Raw genomic sequence first — 19,897 nt, 5'->3', positions numbered from 1 at the left:
GGGTTAAGCTGTGGGAGAGGAGGGGGGGTGGGGGTTTAGGGTTTTCAGATGCATCTCTCGTCAAGCACGGTAGCAGATGCAATGTTTACATAGGACACGTGAAAGAGCGAGTATAGGCATTTTTGCATGGTTCCACACCAGGCATGTCCAAACTATGGCCCTCCAGCTGTTGTGAAACTACAAGTCCCATCATGCCTTGCCACAGTTTTGCTATAAGAGAATGCTAAAACTATGGCAAGGCATGCTGGGATGTGTAATTTCACAACAGCTGGAGAGCCACAGTATGGACATGCCTGATCTATAGTGTTGAGTTCATGGGTGGCCAAACAGTACATGTATTTCAGGCAACCTGTGGATCTATAGTAGGAATGAATGCAGCAGGTTTTAAAATGTGACGGTTAGTAATGACTACATCTGTGCACCAGCTGAGTGGTCTGGGAAATGTGACAGTAATGACTGCACCTGTGCACCAGCTAGGTGGTCTGGGTCATGTGACAGTTAGTAATGACTACAGCTGTGCCCCAGCTAGGGAGTCTGGGAAATGCGACAGTTAGTAATGATTACATCTGTGCACCAGCTAGGTGATCTGGAAAACGTGACCGTTAGTAATGACTACAGCTGTGCACCAGCTAGGTGGTCTGGGTCATGTGACAGTTAGTAATGACTACAGCTGTGCACCAGCTAGGTGGTCTGGGTCATGTGACAGTTAGTAATGACTACAACTGTGCACCAGCTAGGTGGTCTGGAAAATGTGAACGTCTGTAGATCTCGAGAACCGATTATTCCTGGTCTATATAGACAGTCAGTACATCAGCATCAAAAAAGTTGACATACAATCGGTCGACAGGGTTAAAAGTCCATCCGCCACCGTAAAGATCTGTCTCTTCCTATCATGGAACTGCTGTGTGTTACTATTCCATTTATAAGATTAATTTGTGAAGCATCCAGCGAGGTTGTCTTATAAGATGTTGATTTTACAGAATTAAAACGATTGCCGTTTACATTGCATGCATAAAAACCAACCCATGCGCGCACCTTTTTCTTCCACGTTTCCGTGTTTGTCTTGTCACTTCCTCCAGCATGTTAGCAACGCCAGTTCCTAGCCCTTTGTTATAATGTTCTTTCAGCGCATCTTATTTACATGATAAAAAGTGGCTTGTACAGCAAGTCTGCGCGTGTTTCTGCCAATGGCATCCCGATGTAAGTGTTTCCTTTTCATCTCTGATTCTAGGATGAAAGCGAAGATCCTTAGTTCATTAAAACAACGAGCCGGCGCCTTATCACGTACAGGGCCGGTCTCTCATGCTGATATTGGATAAAACATATCCATTTAGTATCGAGACATCTGTTTATACTTTTCGCTCGCACGCTTACAGTCTTGCAGTCACTTATAATATTAGGCATCCAAACAAGCCGTTTTCTCAATAATGGGATAAGAGCATTATGGAGTATATGGAGGGTTGCCTGTATAAACCAATGCATGTTCAATATGTGCAGATATTTCCCGACAGACCCAATATTGTCAATCACCCATTCAATGCTGCCGTTAATGACAGCATTTAAGGGTGTCAGATCTGTCGTTGTCGGAAATGGATGCAAATTGTCAAATTCATGCCCATTTTTCAACAATCCGCGGCTGTTTACGATGGTCCACCGTTTTTCCGTCACTCGACAGCTGGAACATTGAATTCAGACTGTCCAGTTAGTGTCGGATCAAAAGAAACCGGCCCGGGATTCCAACCGTCGGAATTCCATATTGAATACCCCCAATATCTTTAATTGTCTGTATATGTGTTTTAGAAATTATCCCACACTTGGCAATTGGATAAGATGAAACACATGTTGCTCATGCATTCGGGGCAAATAACTGAAAAGTATCCTTTTTAGTTACGTTTATTTCCCATCGCATCTTAAGTGCTTTTTTCCAGTACCCAATGTCAGATGGCCGCTGATTGGTTGAGAGCCGAACAGTCTTTTGAGAATTTTTGTTTTCAAATTCTGCCGCTTGTCGCTGACTACTACCGCCAGCCAACCCTCCTGCTGCCCGCTACACTGACTTCCACCAGCCCTCTTGCCGCCGGCCAACCAGCCCTCTTGCCGCCGGCCAACCAGCCCTCTTGCCGCCGGCCAACCAGCCCTCTTGCCGCCGGCCAACCAGCCCTCTTGCCGCCGGCCAACCAGCCCTCTTGCCGCCGGCCAACCAGCCCTCTTGCCGCCGGCCAACCAGCCCTCTTGCCGCCGGCCAACCAGCCCTCTTGCCGCCGGCCAACCAGCCCTCTTGCCGCCGGCCAACCAGCCCTCTTGCCGCCGGCCAACCAGCCCTCTTTCCGCCTGATCCGCTACACCGACAACCACCAGCCCTTTTGCCATCCGGCACCAGCCCTCCTGCCGGTCACACATGCAATTAGATAAATATTATTTGCAGCACATAATATCTGTTGACGCAACATTCGATCGAAAGGCTGGTGCATCGCATCGGGTGACACATGCGATTTGTCGAAATCACATGGATTGCATATCTCACAAGTGTATGGGGCAGCATTAGAGCAACTGGGAGGGCGATTTCAGGCACGATTTCACCAATAGACTGCTCATAGTGCAAATATTTATTTCTGTAACGTCCATAGCGACCAGTCTGATTCTAGCAGTCCTATCATAGTATATACAAGCTAAAAGATAGCCAGACCTGCATTATAGTATTACATTGGACCCAATGTTAAATTCCCGCTCAGACCAGATTATACATTGGGTCCAATGTTAAATGCCCCCCAACCCCACTTTTAATTGTATACCCACCCTGGTGGTTTAATTATTATGTCAAATGCCCCCCCATTGTTAACGGCACGCCGCGATCAACGTCAACCCGAAGCGTGGCGAGCGGTGGTGGTACGCGTCCTCCGACCTTTTTTTATAACCCCACTATCCACGTCCGCATGGAGTTGATTTTTGATTGAAGGCTCGTATTCCGCATCCCCTCACAGGGCTCGCCACGCTTCGGGCTTGGTGGCTCGCTGCGCTCGCCACACTATATAAAATCAACTCCGCGCCGACGTGGAAAGTGGGGGTATGAAAAGGTCGGAGGACACGTACCGCCGCACCTCGTGGGCTCGCTGCACTCGCATTTAACATTGGATCCAATGTAAAAATCGGGTCGCATGCAATGCTATGCGACCGATTTTTCCGACCCGATGAAAAAATCGGGCGCCCAGTTATTACACAAGTACCCTTTTTTTTTTATTTTGTTTAGACCGATTTGGTTCATTCTTTACCATCCAAGTGGACATAGATTGAGAATAGAATAGTGTGCCGAGCGCCACGAGGCACCGTGTCCGAAGCATGGCGAGCACAGTGGTACACTTATACGGTGTCAGTGTCAACATAGACACCCCAAAAAACATTAAAAACTCGTATTGACCTTTTCAGTGTCTACATGTCTGTCAACCTTTTGCTTGTGTCGACCTTGGGTATGTTGACCATTTAAAGGTGTCGACCTAGAGCCAATCTATCATTTGTACCATAACCAAATTCAATGGGATGTTTAAAGAGAACAACACACAACGTTTCCCCCCTTTCGATCACTGATGAACTTTTTAGTCTCTCATTAATGCACATTAGATGAGAGATTACACGCAGGGCTTTCAGCGTTTGGGAATACTGATTAGCAAGTGGTGGATTATCTCCATTTGTCTGCTTAATCCGGGGCTCTTTGTGCCTGTTTTTGTTGTGTGCCTGAGCTCCGTGCGTTCTGCGAGAGATCGGTCTGATCACGGAGATGCAGCTCTTTGTTCCTTCCCTTTGGTTCTGTGATTTTATTTGTATCGTGCAAATGTTTTCTGCATAGCGGATTGTGACCTCCGGGCGCAGCATTCTCGTGTCTGGTGTGCCAAGGAGTATGGGTCAGTAGGTCGGCCGTGTATAGGATGACGGTCAAAAGGTCAACTACTATTGGTCGACACATCAAAAAGGTTGACATGCGTTAGCCCGACATGGTCAAAACCCAAGGAAAATGTCCCCATGGGAAAAGGTCAACGTGAGTCTTTCACAATTTTTTGGTGTCTGTCTAAATAGGTCGACATGGACACCGTACCTTAATGCGCTCGGCACACTGGTTTTTTTTCTCTCTCTCTGACCACTGGGATGGTAACGGTATGAACAAGTCGGTTAAAAAAAAAATCATGAAAAACCCATTGACCTTTCTCCATGTCGACCATGTTCAACTATTGCATGTCAACCTTTTTTTTATGTTTTGACCGTTGACCAATAGCTGGCAGCCTTTTGACTGGCCACCTAATGACCGCATCCCCTCCCAAGCATCCAGGAGCTTCACCGCTTATGCAGGTAGATACATGAGTTCAGCCATGTTGTTTGCTATGGAAAGTGATGGGGAAGGAACTTCCGTGCTGCTTTGGAGGTATGAAGGTGTCCCTGTGATAGCAGGCTACTGCTAAATTTGGGTTAGTCAAGCCCAAAACGATATGGGCATATTGCGTTGCACTGACTGCCAATTACAGATGGATTTAGACCAGGGGTGGCCAAATCTGTCCTGAAGGTCTAACCGTTCATGTATATCAGGCCACCTGTGGTCTATAGCAGGAATGACTGCAGCATGTGTATCAGGTCACCTGTGGTCTATAGCAGGAATGACTGCAGCATGTGTATCAGGTCACCTGTGGTCTATAGCAGGAATGACTGCAGCATGTGTATCAAGCCACCTGTGGTCTATAGCAGGAATGACTGCAGCATGTGTATCAGGCCACCTGTGGTCTATAGTAGGAATGACTGCAGCATGTATATCAGGCCACCTGTGGTCTATAGCAGGAATGACTGCAGCATGTGTATCAGGCCACATGTGGTCTATAGTAGGAATGACTGCAGCATGTACATATATCAGGCCACCTGTGGTCTATAGTAGGAATGACTGTAGCATGTGTATCAGGCCACCTGTGGTCTATAGCAGGAATGACTGCAGCATGTGTATCAGGCCACCTGTGGTCTATAGCAGGAATGAATGCAGCATGTATATCAGGCCACCTGTGGTCTATAGCAGGAATGACTGCAGCATGTATATCAGGCCACCTGTGGTCTATAGCAGGACTGACTGCAGCATGTATATCAGGCCACCTGTGGTCTATAGCAGGAATGACTGCAGCACGTGTATCAGGCCACCTGTGGTCTATAGCAGGAATGACTGCAGCACGTGTATCAGGCCACCTGTGGTCTATAGTAGGAATGAATGCAGCATGTGTATCAGGCCACCTGTGGTCTATAGCAGGAATGACTGCAGCATGTGTATCAGGCCACCTGTGGTCTATAGTAGGAATGACTGCAGCATGTGTATCAGGCCACCTGTGGTCTATAGTAGGAATGACTGCAGCATGTGTATCAGGCCACCTGTGGATCTATAGCAGGAATGACTGCAGCATGTGTATCAGGCCACCTGTGGATCTATAGCAGGAATGACTGCAGCATGTGTATCAGGGCACCTGTGGTCTATAGTAGGAATGACTGCAGCATGTGTATCAGGCCACCTGTGGTCTATAGTAGGAATGACTGCAGCATGTATATCAGGCCACCTGTGGATCTATAGCAGGAATGACTGCAGCATGTGTATCAGGCCACCTGTGGATCTATAGCAGGAATGACTGCAGCATGTGTATCAGGCCACCTGTGGTCTATAATAGGAATGACTGCAGCATGTGTATCAGGCCACCTGTGGTCTATAGTAGGAATGACTGCAGCATGTGTATCAGGCCACCTGTGGTCAATAGTAGGAATGACTGCAGCATGTGTATCAGGCCACCTGTGGACCTATAGTAGGAATGAATAAAGCATGTATATCAGGCAACCTGTGGATCTATAGTAGGAATGAATGCAGCATGTTTGAAATGTGACAGTTAGTAATGACTACAGCTGTGCACCAGCTAGGGAGTCTGGGAAATGTGACAGTTAGTAATGACTACAGCTGTGCACCAGCTAGGGAGTCTGGGAAATGTGACAGTTAGTAATGACTACAGCTGTGCACCAGCTAGGGAGCCTGGGAAATGTGACCGTTAGTAATGACTACAGCTGTGCACCAGCTAGGGAGCCTGGGAAATGTGACAGTTAGTAATGACTACAGCTGTGCACCAGCTAGGTAGTCTGGGGAATGTGACAGTTAGTAATGACTACAGCTGTGCACCAGCTAGGGAGTCTGGGAAATGTGACAGTTAGTAATGACTACAGCTGTGCACCAGCTAGGGAGCCTGGGAAATGTGACCGTTAGTAATGACTACAGCTGTGCACCAGCTAGGGAGCCTGGGAAATGTGACAGTTAGTAATGACTACAGCTGTGCACCAGCTAGGTAGTCTGGGGAATGTGACAGTTAGTAATGACTACAGCTGTGCACCAGCTAGGGAGTCTGGGGAATGTGACAGTTAGTAATGACTACAGCTGTGCACCAGCTAGGGAGCCTGTGGAATGTGACAGTTAGTAATGACTACAGCTGTGCACCAGCTAGGGAGTCTGGGGAATGTGACAGTTAGTAATGACTACAGCTGTGCACCAGCTAGGTCATTTGGAAACCGTGTTGGTAGATCTCGAGGACTGGTTTGGCCATCCTGATTTAGATGATTATTGTTTGCCTGATTAGATGCCCAGTGCACAAGGAAAGCACCTCCCTTATGCTGGGTAGATTATTATGATAAGGATGATTTGGGCAGTAGCCAGGACCATAGTTCCGTCAGTGGCCAATTGTTTTCCATTCAAACTCTGAAGGAACTTTGGCAAAACATAATTTGAGCTTGGGGTAAGGTTCCGTGTTTTTTGTAATCATTAATATGCTGCTCTATATAGCAGTGCTACTAAAACCATTCACAGATTTATGAATATGTGTATTGGTAATGTCTGCAGATTGGCTCACATTGCTGCCTCACATTGCTGGTGTCTTGGAACAGATTCCTAAGAGCGCACTATCAGTATGGACTTTGCACATGCTCACTGTGTTCTCAGTACAAATATATAATGATAGGATTATTAACCCACGTGTGTGTGTGTTTGTCTGGTAGAAGATAGACAGGAAACACTATTGGGCCAGGGACAGATAAATAAAAGCATTCTGTACTCATTATGGGGTAATAAATGGATCCGGTCCTAGCTGATGTTCCCAGGTTTCAACCGGGCAGAACATTTTACCCCTTTTCACCCTTAGGAGTAATGGGACAGATGTATTAAGCCTTAACAAGAGATAAATGTAAGGGTGATAAGGAGAGATAAACGTCCAGCCAATCAGATCCTAACTGACTTTTTTCAAACACAGGCTGTAACATTGCAGTTAAGGCCCCCATACATTAGTCCGACTTGTCCTAAGGACAAGTCTGACCTGATTTCACCCTGCAGCTCCCCGGGAGGGGACACACGATTAGGCACTTGATGTGCCAAGGTTTGCATATGATAAATCGCATGGATTTATCATATGCGGTCCCCGGGGAGCTGCAGGAGGAGGGAGCCGGGGGGGGGGGGTCATCAGTGGGCGGGGGATGCCGGCTAATAGAGAGCCGAGCAGGGGGAGGCTGCATAGGGAGCCGGGCTGGAGGAGGGTGACAGCAGGAGCAGCGCGCCGGGCAGGGAGGATGACGCTGGCTGCCGGGCAGTGGGGGGAGCCAGGAGGAACACAGATAGCTTGAAAAAAAAAGCCCATACAGAATGACTAGCAAGTCATTGATTGGCTGAGACCTCTCTCAGCCAATCGCTGATTGGCTGAGAAAGGTCTCAGCCAATCAATGGCTTGCTAGTCATCTGTATGGGCTTTTTTTTCTTCTTTCAAGTTATCTGTGTTCCTCCCGGCTCCCGCCACTGCCCGGCAGCCAGCGTCATCCTCCCTGCCCGGCGCACTGCTCCCACTGTCACCCTCCTCCTGCCCGGCTCCCTATGCAGCCTCCCCCTGCTCGGCTCTCTATAGCCGGCATCCCCCGCATGGCTCCAGGGGCTGGGCTGCAAATAAGATTTAGCAAATCTTATGTGCAGCCCGTCCGACCTCCCGACCCCGATCCGATGCGCACGGGACCGCGCATCGGATCGGACGGGGTGTCTGCAAGTGCGATTTGGGCCGATTTCACGGCCCGATTCATCCGAATCGGGTGATGCGAACACTAAAGTGTGGGTAATCAGTTTACTGGCTACACACCACCACTCGCTGAGGCAGAACCGCAGAACTGCCTTGGGGAACACCCAGTACACCCATACCTTTTTAAGAAGAAACTTCAGGCTACCGAACGCCCGTCCAGCCACCCACCCTATTCCGGCAGCGTGGCTCACCTCCGATAACCCTGTACTTTCTGGTTTACAAGATCCAAGTAGGGGGCTGTTAATGGCTGTTGTACATCTAGGCCTGACTTCAATCAGCTGTGATAACCCGATAACACGCCTGTGCACAAGCTTTTGTTTAATTAGAGGCGCACATTAATTCGCGTGAACTCTCCGTAGTAATTAACAGATTTTTGTATGCACCCCCTGAGCAGGTAAAAAGGACCGTAGTGAGAAATCCCTGTTCTAAGGTAAAATGTAAATTATTAATTAGCAGAACTTGTCCAATAACGCATGGAATTTGTTCTACAAAAAGGGTGAAATGATGTGGAACAGGTGTATGGTGCTGCTGTATTCATTTTTTTTACAAATTTGTGTAAGGCCGGTACTAGTCATTTATATGTACCCCAAACTCATCGACCGCTTTTATATTGCTGAAAACCATTGCTGTCTGTCATGTTTCTCTCATTATATAATGAAAATATATCAAATTATTTTACTAATGGCCACCAATAGCCTTTTATACATTCATCTAGAGTTAGTTGCCATTTTTTGGTGGCACAGAGGGAATTCTCCACTTTTCCCCACACATAGGGGTAGATTTATGAAGCAGTGATAAGGGAGGAGAAGTGATAAAGTGCCTGGTACTTTATCACCGGCCAATCAGCTCCTGACTGTCCCTTTTTAAACCCACCCTGTAACTTAACAGTCAGGAGCTGATTGGTCGGTGATAAAGTACCAGGCACTTTATCACTTCTCCTCTCTTAGCACTGCTTCATACATCTACCCCTTAATATGGGTTTTACCAGCCGTAATTGATATGTAACATCTGGGATTAGTATATTATAATGAAAGCGCATGACTAGCGGGATAATGCATACACACTACGCATTAAGATACCGTTGCTGACTTCCTGGTTGCTCTCTCCGTGAGGGCAGAGGCTGAAATTGGTAGACTAGCCCATTCTTCTGTCGTCCCCAATATTCGTAAGCCTTCCAGCAGTACCAGGAGAGTAGATAAGTATGTAATAAGTCAACGTGCAGTAAGTGAAGAGTTTACCGTGGCTAACTGAATGTGTAGATCAGGGGTCCTCAAACTACGGCCCGCGGGCCAGATGCGGCCCGCTGAGGACTTTTATGCGGCCCGCCGGGTTTGCCGCTGCCCAAGCGCTGGCGCAGCAATTACAGTCAGTCACTCTCACTTGCCTCAAAGCTGGGAGTTGGGAGGATGGACGGGCAGGCTGGCTGGTGAATGGATGGGCGGGGGGCGTGGCCTGGGACGTCAGGGGAAGCAGAAGTGTCTGCAGGTCTGACCCGTCTCCCTGCTTAAGCTTCTCCTATGCGTGTGATGTCATCACGTCACACGCTGGAGAGAGGAGAGTAGCTTCCAGAATCCAGAGAGAGGAGCCGGACGAGAAGCTAGCAGGGAGGGAGCAGTGGCACTGAGCAGACACTGACTGACTACTCTTGACTGTTTTCTTATTGTTAGAGGTGCGTTTTTTTTATACTAAAATATTTAAAATGATATATATATGTATATATATATATGTACATATATATACTGTATATATGTACACTGCGCAGCATGCACTGTACATCCCCCACGCCTGTCTGTTGTGGTGGCTGCCGTTACTGTGTACAATTGTTTCTGTTTTTACTATAGTCCGGCCCTCCAACAGTCTGAGGGACAGTGAACTGGCCCCCGATTTAAAAAGTTTGAGGATCCCTGGTGTAGATTGTATGAATTACCTTTAGTTGCAGTTATTATAGAGCGTACTCTTGTGACAGGATACATTTTGATTGGTGCTTTGTGCAATTAGTGTTCTAGTGGTGATACAGATATGGTTGTTCCTCACTGCAAATTTCACAACCGTTACCTAACGTAATCATTTCTATTGTTGTTTTTTTCAGCACTGTACAATTATGATTCTAGAGTACCGGACGAACTGAATCTATACATTGGGGACACAGTGCACATACTGGAGACACATGAAGGTGAGTGTTATATAGTTGACATGCTATAGAGGATAAATTGCTATATGAACCCAACTATTCAAAAATCTCAGAGAAGACTTAGTTCAAAAAATATAATGATGGAGTATGTAGACATAATTTTTAATTATAACATAAACCTACAATTCAATGTTATAAAATGAATTATTTAGGAGTAACGATGTGCCCAGATTTTTTTAAAGCAATAGTTCATCATAAATAGAATCTTTATCCTAAAGTCATGGAAATTGACGGGACGGTTTAGGACTCCCATCTGGAAACCAAATGAGTATCGCACCTTAGAGACCCTACTTCAAAATCCAGGATTTAGGTAGGTCAGAATGTAAATGACCCAGGACTAAGTCCCAGGTTCGCAACCTTGCTCTCACCCAGGACCCAAGGAGAAGGGTTTTTTTCCTTTTTTCCCGAATTACACAGGCTTTTTTCCCTTGGGTGGTCCACAAACCCCCAAGAGAGGAGCGTGGCGAGCGAGCAAAGGGCTTGAGTGCACTCGCCCCCTGTCAGGCTCCTGACAGTAGGGATTCCAATGTGTCTGTCAAGGTGCATACACACTGTTTAATTTTTTTTACCAATATTTTTTTTAAACCAATTTCGTTCATTTTGGCCTTTCTGAATGTAATCGGTCAAAATTTCAGTGTGTATGGGACGAACGACAAATGATGATGCGCATACCCGCCAGTTGTTCATCAAGGGTGTTCGTCAACTGTGCATGTAGCTCAATTTGGATATCTTAAAAAATAAAAAAAAGCCTATAGACTGTAGCTAGATCTTTCGTCCAGGGCACTGGCTTCAAGGGAAATTGCTCATCAATGTATTTCAAGGAAATTGGTTAAAAAAAAAAAATTGTGCAGTGTGTAAGCACCTTAAGATCAGTTGCGCCCAGTGGTGGCTCCAGAGAAAAGGCTGCAGTACAGTTCAAAAATTAAATCGGGGAGCCACACCCACTGCCACTGAGTCTGTTTGGAATGGCAGTTGGCGGAAGTTGCTGTGGCTTCCCTGTTTGAATCTTGAACATACCCCACCTCTGGAGCCGCCACTGGTTAAATGAGGCTGCATTTGTTTTTACCCGTATATTGGTCTTTGTCAACTTTCTTTAACTTAAATATGCTAATTGTGTTATTATTTTGTGAATTAAAGATGAGTATTTCAGTTGTTTTCAGGATCTATGCAAATTGGCAGTGTGGTGCTGATATCAACACTTATTTCTACAGGAGCAGGGGACATTTGTATTGTGTGGAATTATAAGCAGAGAAGTGATCTGTTGTCCATACACATTCGGAAATGTGGGTTAATATGTACCCATGCCCAGGAATGGAGATGAAAATACCGCTGCTAATACTGAGGGTTTTTTCTGCATTGCTGCACAACACAGAGGAAGTACTGTTAATCAGATTAATCAGAACTAGCTGCATTCCGGCTCTGAGCACAAGCTCCAACTTGTTCCAGTTATCCACTACATAAATTATATAGCAAGTGAGGACTGCTTAATTAAACACCAATACGGTCTTCTTTTAAATGAAGTTTTGAATCTCTCCAAAGCATTTCCCTTTTTCCTGTACAAGTTTATGTACTGTATGCGTATATATTTATACTAGGTGATTCATCGCGCCCTACGGGCGCTCTTCACACCGTCGTAAGGGGCTGCGCCCCCTTAATTTGTGAACGTTTGTATATGAGAAATATGGTTAGAATTGTATGAAAGATGCCCTGTATTGCAACTTAGGTGTCCGCGAATCGCGGGAGGGGGGGTCGCGGAGGGTGCCGCGAATTGCAGGAGGGGGGGTCGCGGGGGGTACCGCGAATTGCAGGAGGGGGGGTTGTGGGGGGGTGGATGCTGCGAATCGCGGGAGGGGAGGGATTGCAGAGAATCGCGGGAGGGGGGTCGCGGGGTGGGTTGCCGCAAATCGCGGGAGGGGGTTACGGGGGCGGGGGTTGCGGCGAATCATGGTAGGGGGGGTCGCGGGGGGTGTGCCGTGAATCACTGGAGGGGGGGGTCACGGGGTGGGGTGCCGAGAATCGCGGGGGGTGTGTGTGTGCCGTGAATCGTGGGAGTGGGGGTTGCGGGGGGGTGGGGGGGGTGTGACGCGAATCGCCACAAGAAAAAATCAACACAGAAAGGTCAACACATGTAAATGTTGACATAAGTGTGGCACTTCATTGGTGTCCATGTCGACACATGAGAATGAATATGAAAACATTCAAAAAATGAAAAAAAAAATTCAAAAACTCATGTCAACCTTTTCAATTGTCGACCATAGCCATGTCAGTGTTTTCCATGTGCAATTTAATTCTGGAGCTGCCGCGAATCGCGGGGGGGGTGCCGCGAATTGCGGGAGGGGGGGTCGCGGGGGTGGGTGCCGCAAATCGCGGGAGGGGGGGTTACGGGGCGGGGGTTGCGGCGAATCATGGGAGGGGGGGTCGCGGGGGTGTGCCGTGAATCACGGGAGGGGGGGGTCACGGGGTGGGGTGCCGAGAATCGTGGGGGAGGTGTGTGTCTGTGTGCCGTGAATCGCGGGAGTGGGGGTTGTGGGGTGGGGGGGGGGGTGGGGGGGGGGGGTGACACAAATCGCCACAAGAAAAAAATCAACACAGAAAGGTCAACACATGTAAATGTTGACATAAGTGTGGCACTTCATTGGTGTCCATGTCGACACATGAGAATGAATATGAAAATATTCAAAAAATGAAAAAAAAAAACTTCAAAAACTCATGTCAACCTTTTTCATTGTCGACCATAGCCATGTCAGTGTTTTCCATGTGCAATTTAATTCTGGAGCTGCCGCGAATCACGGGGGGTGCCGCAAATTGCGGGAGGGGGGGGGAGGGTTTGCGGGGGGTGGGTGCCGCGAATCGCGGGAGAGCGGGGTTCATGGGGTTCTGGTGGGGGGTTGCCGCGAATTGCGGGGGGGTGCCGGGGTGCCGCAAATCGCCGGAGGGGGGGTTGCGGGGATTGTGACGCGAATCGCCACAAGAAAAAAATCAACACAGAAAGGTCAACACATGTAAATGTTGACCTAAGTGTGCCACTTCATTGGTGTCCATGTTGACACATGACAATGAATATGAAAACATTCAAAAAATTAAAAAAAAACTTCAAAAACTCATGTCAACCTTTTTCATTGTCGACCATAGCCATGTCAGTGTTTTCCATGTGCAATTTAATTCTGGAGCTGCCCCGAATCACGGGGGGGTGCCGCGAATTGCGGGAGGGGGGGTCACGAGGGTGGGTGCCGCGAATCGCGGGAGGGCGGGGTTCACAGGGGTTCCGGTGGGGGGTTGCCGCGAATTGCGGGAGGTGGGGGGTCACGGGGGGTGCCGTGAATCACGGGAGGGGGGGTCACGGGGTGGGGTGCCGAGAATCGCGGGGGAGGTGTGTGTGTGTGTGCCGTGAATCGCGGGAGTGGGGGTTGTGGGGGGGGGGGGGGGTGTGACGCGAATCGCCACAAGAAAAAATCAACACAGAAAGGTCAACACATGTAAATGTTGACATAAGTGTGCCACTTCATTGGTGTCCATGTCGACACATGACAATGAATATGAAAAAATTAAAAAAATTAAAAATAAATCTTCAAAAACTCATGTCAACCTTTTTCATTGTCGACCATAGCCATGTCAGTGTTTTGCATGTGCCATTTAATCCTGGGGCTGCTGCGAATTGCGGGGGGGGGGGGGGGGGTGGCGCGAATCGCGGGAGGGGGGTCGCAGGGGGGGTGCCGCCAATCGTGCAAGGGGGGGTCGCGGGGGGGTTCTTTTTGCCGCGAATCGCGGGAGTGAGGTCGCGGGGGGGTGTTTTTTCCGCGAATCGGGGGGGGGTCACGGGGGAGGGTTTGCCACGATTCGCGGGAGGGGGGGGTCGCGGGGTGGTGGTTATGCCGCGAATTGCGGGAGGGGTCGTGGGGGGGTTCTTTTTGCAGCGAATCGCGGGAGGGGGGGTCGCGGGGGAGCGGGTGTTTTTGCCGCGAATCGCGGGAGGGGGGGGCGGCGCGCGGGGGGGAGGTTTTGCCGCAAATCGCGGGAGGGGGCGCTCACCTGGTGGCTGTGGAGTAGCAGTGCTGGGCAACATGGGAAGGCAGTGGGTGTCTGGCACTGTCTGTGGGCTCACTGGGCTGGTTCTCTGTCACATACCTCCCAACATGACCCAATGCTCTGTTTCTAGACTTCCCCTTAATGTATGATTGCCATCACCTGTTTTAAACAGGTTAATTTCTCAGAAAGGTGTTCAGCACAGATGAAGGCAATCACACATTAAGAGGAAAGTCCAGGAACAGAGCGTTATAGACACAGACACCCACTTTGAGTGACAGATGTAGCCAAATATATAGGAGATGCTGTCCTCCCTAATTGGACAGCTAGGGGGAGATCTATTAAATCTTGGAAAGAGATGAAGTCTAGAAGTTGTCATAGCAACCCGCTGTCATATTTGTTTCAGCACGGCCTCTAAAACGACCTTTGGAAGCTGATTGGTTGGTATAGTCAACCTCTTCACTTTATCTCTCACCAATATTTGATGCAGCACAGTTAGCAAACCATCCAACCAGCAAAGGGATCTGTCTGCTGAGTCATGTGACAAGCTTGCAGAGAGATAAAGTACTAACCAATCTCTGTGTTTGAAAAATGGGTACTTGTGTATTTTGGCAGCGCCCCCGATCTCCATCGCGCGATGTGTACATCGCGTCGCATCGCATGCCATGCACCAGATGGCATGCGATGCGACGCGATTCTTGCCCCCTATTCGATGAAAGATTGTATAAGCACCCTAAAGGGTGCTTTTAAGCACCCTAATGGGTGCTTACAATGTTAAATGCACCCCCACGCCACCCCCCCCCCCCCCCCACTATAAACGTGAACCCGAAGCGTGGCGAGCGCAGCGGTATGCGTCCTCCGACCTTTTCATACCCCCACTATCCACGTCGGCGTGGAGTTGAGAATAGAAAGTGTGGCGAGTGCAGCGAGCCACTGAGCCCGAAGCGTGGCGAGCGCAGCGGATACCTTCACAGGTATACGCGTCCCCTCGCGGGCTTCACAGGTGTCCGCGGGGCTCGCCACGCTTCGGGCTTGGTGGCTCGCTGAGCTCGCCACACTTTCTATTCTCAACTCCACGCCGACGTGGATAGTGGGGGTATGAAAAGGTCGGAGGACGCGTACCGCCGCCGCTCGCCACACTTCGGGTTCACGTTTATAGTGGGGGGGTGGCGTGGGGGTGCATTTAACATTGTAAGCACCCATTAGGGTGCTTATACAATGTTTAATCGCATCGCATCACATTGTATGGCATATACAATGGCATACAATTTTTAAATTGTATGCCATTGTACAATATCGCGTGATATCGCGTCGTATGCCTTATGGTATGCGATGCGATAGGCGCCGCCAAAATACACAAGTACCGAAAAATGCTGGGTGCTAATTGGTTGGAAGTTTATTTCTCCTTCATACTTCATGGCAGCCATTACATTGGGTTCATCCCTCTCTCCTCTCCAATTAGACAGGTAGTTTTTTTCCCCTAGGATCCAGCCCCTTCCTCTATATAATCTGGCACCTCCCCATAGACCGTAGTCTTTTTCCTGTCTCCTTCTGTCTGTGACAGTTAGCTTATTTATTTTTTTACCCGGTAGGCTGGTTATGCTATCGGAGACCTGGGCGGTAAGGCTGGCGGTGCCTTAAGCCTAAAGTGTGTCCGGGGGCCGGTGGCAAGGACATCATGGAAACCCACAGCGTCTCTCCCCGCTTAACATATGTAAGTGTCACCTATCCGGCGGCTCCTGCGTGGTCTCCCGTTGTCCGGGAGCAGGCTCCGGCTTGCTGCTCTGAGTACGCTGAGCTTCCCCGGCAGTACAGACTCAGGTACCGTCAGGGACGCGCGCGTCTCTTCCGGCGGATGCACGCGGCGTGCGGGTCACGGCCGCGCACTTCCAGCTATGCGGAAGTGCGCGCCAGGCTGGCGCCGGCGGGAGGAGGACGCTGGCTGCTAGAAGCAGCGGGTATTTAAAAGGCGCCTGGTCGGTGTTACAGGCGCAAGGCGATACGGTTGCAGAAGCATTTTGGATTGTTCTAACCGGAATTGTCACCATGGAGGATGCCTCTCAGAAAGGTGTTACACCGCCGCCCAGGTAAGTCCTCTTACAGAGGACACGCTGTTAGAAAACATGCCAGTTGTCAGTCAGATAGTTAGTATCTCTTTCTTGTTTTGTAGTGTGCCTTCAGTGCCCAGAAAGAAAGTGGCTAAAACTAAGAATACTAAAGTCTGTCCAGGATGTGATAGAGCCTTTGTTGGAGAGACGGTGCTATGTTTAGAGTGTCTTACAAAAAAGGATGTTGGAATGAATATATCAGCCCAATTAGCTGAGATGAGGGACTGGATGAAGAAAAACTTTATTTCCAAGGAGGAGTATGCAGGGAATAAGAGGTCCAGGTCCCAGACTAGCCTTGATAAGGATGACGGGGATGTGTCTGTGCATGATGATGTGGACAAGGAGGAGTCTGGTGGCTCATCAGCTGAGTCAGGCGAAGTATTGGAGGACGAGCGTCTATTTAATGTGGAGTTGGTAGAGGCAGTGCTTAAAAATCTTTATAGGACACTTAACTATAAACAGCCTGCAAAATCTGAGTTTGACGCATTGTTTGAGGATCGTTCCAAAAAAGGGAGATCTTTTCAGTACATAAAGTTGTGAAGGATATCCTAGCTAAGGAGTGGCAAGGTGTCGACAAAAGAGTGGGGTCGACTAAGAGAATTCAAAAAATGTTTCCCATTGAGGATGAAGAATTCATTAAGTGGTGTAATATACCTAAAGTCGACGCAGCAGTGTCAGAAGTGACGACTCGTACTACCATTCCTCTGGAGGATGGTGCGTCACTGAAAGACGCAATGGATAAAAAAATGGAGAGTGCTCTAAAGAGATTGCATATCTCTGCCTCAGTCTCGCTAAAATCAGGAGTGGCCATGGCCTCCCTTTCCCGGGCACTCAGGATTTGGTGTTCTGCATTACAGGAAGACATACAGGAAAAGGTTTCCCGGGATCAAATTTGCAAGAGTCTTACCCAGGTTCAGCTGGCGGTAGACTATATGTGTGAGGCCTCCCTAGATGGTCTTGACTTTGCAGCAAAATCCCTGACATCGGGGTTGGTGGCCCGTAGGGCCTTATGGCTTAAGTCATGGGCAGCAGATTCCCATTCGAAGAACAAGCTAGCGACTTTGCCCTATGAGGGTGCTTTCCTTTTCGGCAGTCGTTTGGATCAGATGATTCAAAGAATGTCAGGTGGTAAATCAGTCAGATTACCTCAGGACAGAAGAGGGAGGTTTTTCCTCATATTCTTCCAGACAAGCGTATAGACAGGCCAAGTCCTACAGGCCGGGCAGGTCTGTCCGGGACAGATACGCCCAGGGGACGTCCAGAGCCTTTTTTTCGGCAATACGTCAAGAAAAGAGGCGAAAGTTCGGGAGCCACACAGAAACAGTGACGGTGGTCCCATGGTGGAGCAGGCTCAGGTAGCAGGAAGGCTGTTGGGCTTCGCTCGCGTCTGGGAACAAACCGTCCGAGACAGATGGGTTCTGGAGGTAGTCAGGACTGGCTATCCTCTAGAGTTCATGTCAAGGCCAAGAATGGCAAAATTTTGTGTTTCAGAGATCCCAGTTTCGAAGATAGAAAGGGAAGCTCTAAATTTAAGTTTAAAGGGACTCATCGCATCAGGAGCAGTGGTGAGAGTCCCGGAGGAAGAGAAAGGAGCCGGTTTTTATTCTCGTCTCTTCATAGTCAGCAAGAGTTCTGGAGGTTACAGAACTATATTAGATTTAAGAAAATTAAACTTGCGCATAAAGAAAAGAAAATTCCACATGGAGACTACAAAATCGATCCTGATGGGGTTGAGAAGAAACGATTTTATGGTCTCCATCGACCTAAAGGACGCCTACTTCCATATTCCCATTTCCCCAGACGACAGAAAATATCTGAGATTCTGCATAGGTCACGATCATTTCCAGTTCACCTGTCTGCCCTTCGGCCTCACCTCTTCACCAAGGGTCTTCACCAAGGTTCTAGTGGTGTTGATAGAAGAACTGAGAAAAAGGAAAGTTATGATATGGGCTTACCTAGACGATCTATTGATCGTGGCACCTTCAGAGGAAGAGGTGGTCACAGCAAGAGACTACACCATTCAGTTTCTTCAGGAACACGGGTGGCTATTAAATTGGGAGAAGAGCTGTCTAAAGCCAACACAGAGTCTCCAGTTTCTGGGAGTGCTGGTGGATACCGTGAGGTTTCACGTGTCCTTGTCCGCAAAGAGATGCGAGAAGATCCAGCAGCTAATCTCAAAAATCTACGAGGAGGATCGCGTACCACTCAGGTCAGCAATGAGCCTTTTAGGGATGATGGCGTCCACGGTGGACATAATCCCATGGGCCAGATGGAGGATGAGGCCTCTCCAGTGGTCCCTTCTAGGTTACTCGAAAAGACTGGTGCCGCTGGAAAGGAAGATAAAGATCTCAGTGGCAGTCAAAGAATCCCTAAGATGGTGGGAGGCCGATCAGCTAGTACCAAGAAAGTCTTCACTGGCAAGTCCCCGTTACAGTGTGATCACCACAGACGCCAGCGCCATGGGTTGGGGAGCTCATGGTCTGGGCAAGACATGTCAAGGTCTGTGGTCCCGGCACGAGTCAGAGTTCTCCTCCAATCACAGAGAACTAAGAGCCGTGTGGAAGGCAATAGAATTCTTCAGCGAAGATATCTGAGGGGCGCACCTGCGCATTTTTTCGGACAACGCCACTACCGTCTCCTATGTCAACAGACAAGGAGGTACACGGAGTCACGTGCTCTTAGAAGAGGTGCGAAACATCATGTGTTGGTCCGAGGAAAACCTGTTGTCCATATCAGCACTCCATGTACTGGGGGAGGACAATCGGCTCGCAGATTATTTGAGCCGCACAAGCGTGGTTCCGGGCGAATGGGAACTGAAGGATTCAGTATTTCAAGAAATAGTAGAGCAGTTCGGTCAACCGGAGGTGGACCTCATGGCTTCAGCAGTCAACAAGAAGCTGCCACGGTTCTACTCGCGATACCCGGCTTGGGGGTCGAGCGGGGTGGACGCCCTATCACACAGTTGGGAGTTTCACCTAGGGTATGTGTTTCCTCCAATTTCCCTCATTCACAGGACATTGTGGAAGGTCAGAACGGAGGGGGTCCAGGTCATAGCCATTCTACCCTACTGGCCCAGGAGGGCTTGGTTCCCCATGTTAGAGAGCATGGCGATTGCGGGTCCAGTGTTTCTTCCAGTGACTCAAGATCTGCTCAAGCAGGGCCCAGTCAATTGTCTAGAGCCTCACAAATTAAATTTAGCGGCCTGGAAATTGAAAGGCAGCAACTAAGAGACAAAAATTTATCCCCAGAAGTCATTGAAGTACTTCTCCAAGCGAGGAAGAAAATATCGTCAGAAATCTATTACAGAATATGGCGGGTGTTCGCAAAGTGGTCCAAGGACAAGTTCACTTTTCCTAAAGCGAACATTCCTCAAGTGTTACAGTTCCTTTGTGATGGGCTTAACAAAGGGCTTTCGGCTTCAACACTCAAGGTCCAGATTTCGGCACTGAGTGTGCTGCTAGACAGGAAACTAG

At 48.7% G+C, this 19,897-nt stretch overlaps 1 protein-coding gene across 1 annotated transcript in view; it reads left to right on the top strand.

Annotated features, from left to right (window-relative positions):
* The window catches only part of DOCK1 (dedicator of cytokinesis 1), a 342,756-nt gene that overhangs the window by 33,047 nt on the left and 289,812 nt on the right, over positions 1-19,897 (top strand). The window contains exon 2 of the mRNA XM_083149518.1: positions 10,192-10,275. Within this exon, the coding sequence (XP_083005644.1) occupies positions 10,192-10,275 (84 nt within the window). The remainder of the gene's footprint in view (positions 1-10,191; positions 10,276-19,897) is intronic.

This window comes from Crinia signifera, chromosome 6 (assembly GCF_055691185.1).
Source record: "Crinia signifera chromosome 6, ASM5569118v1, whole genome shotgun sequence".
Lineage (NCBI taxonomy): Eukaryota > Metazoa > Chordata > Amphibia > Anura > Myobatrachidae > Crinia > Crinia signifera.
The sequence above is the reverse complement of the archived record's forward strand: the minus strand, read 5'-3'. Positions and strand labels throughout refer to the sequence as shown.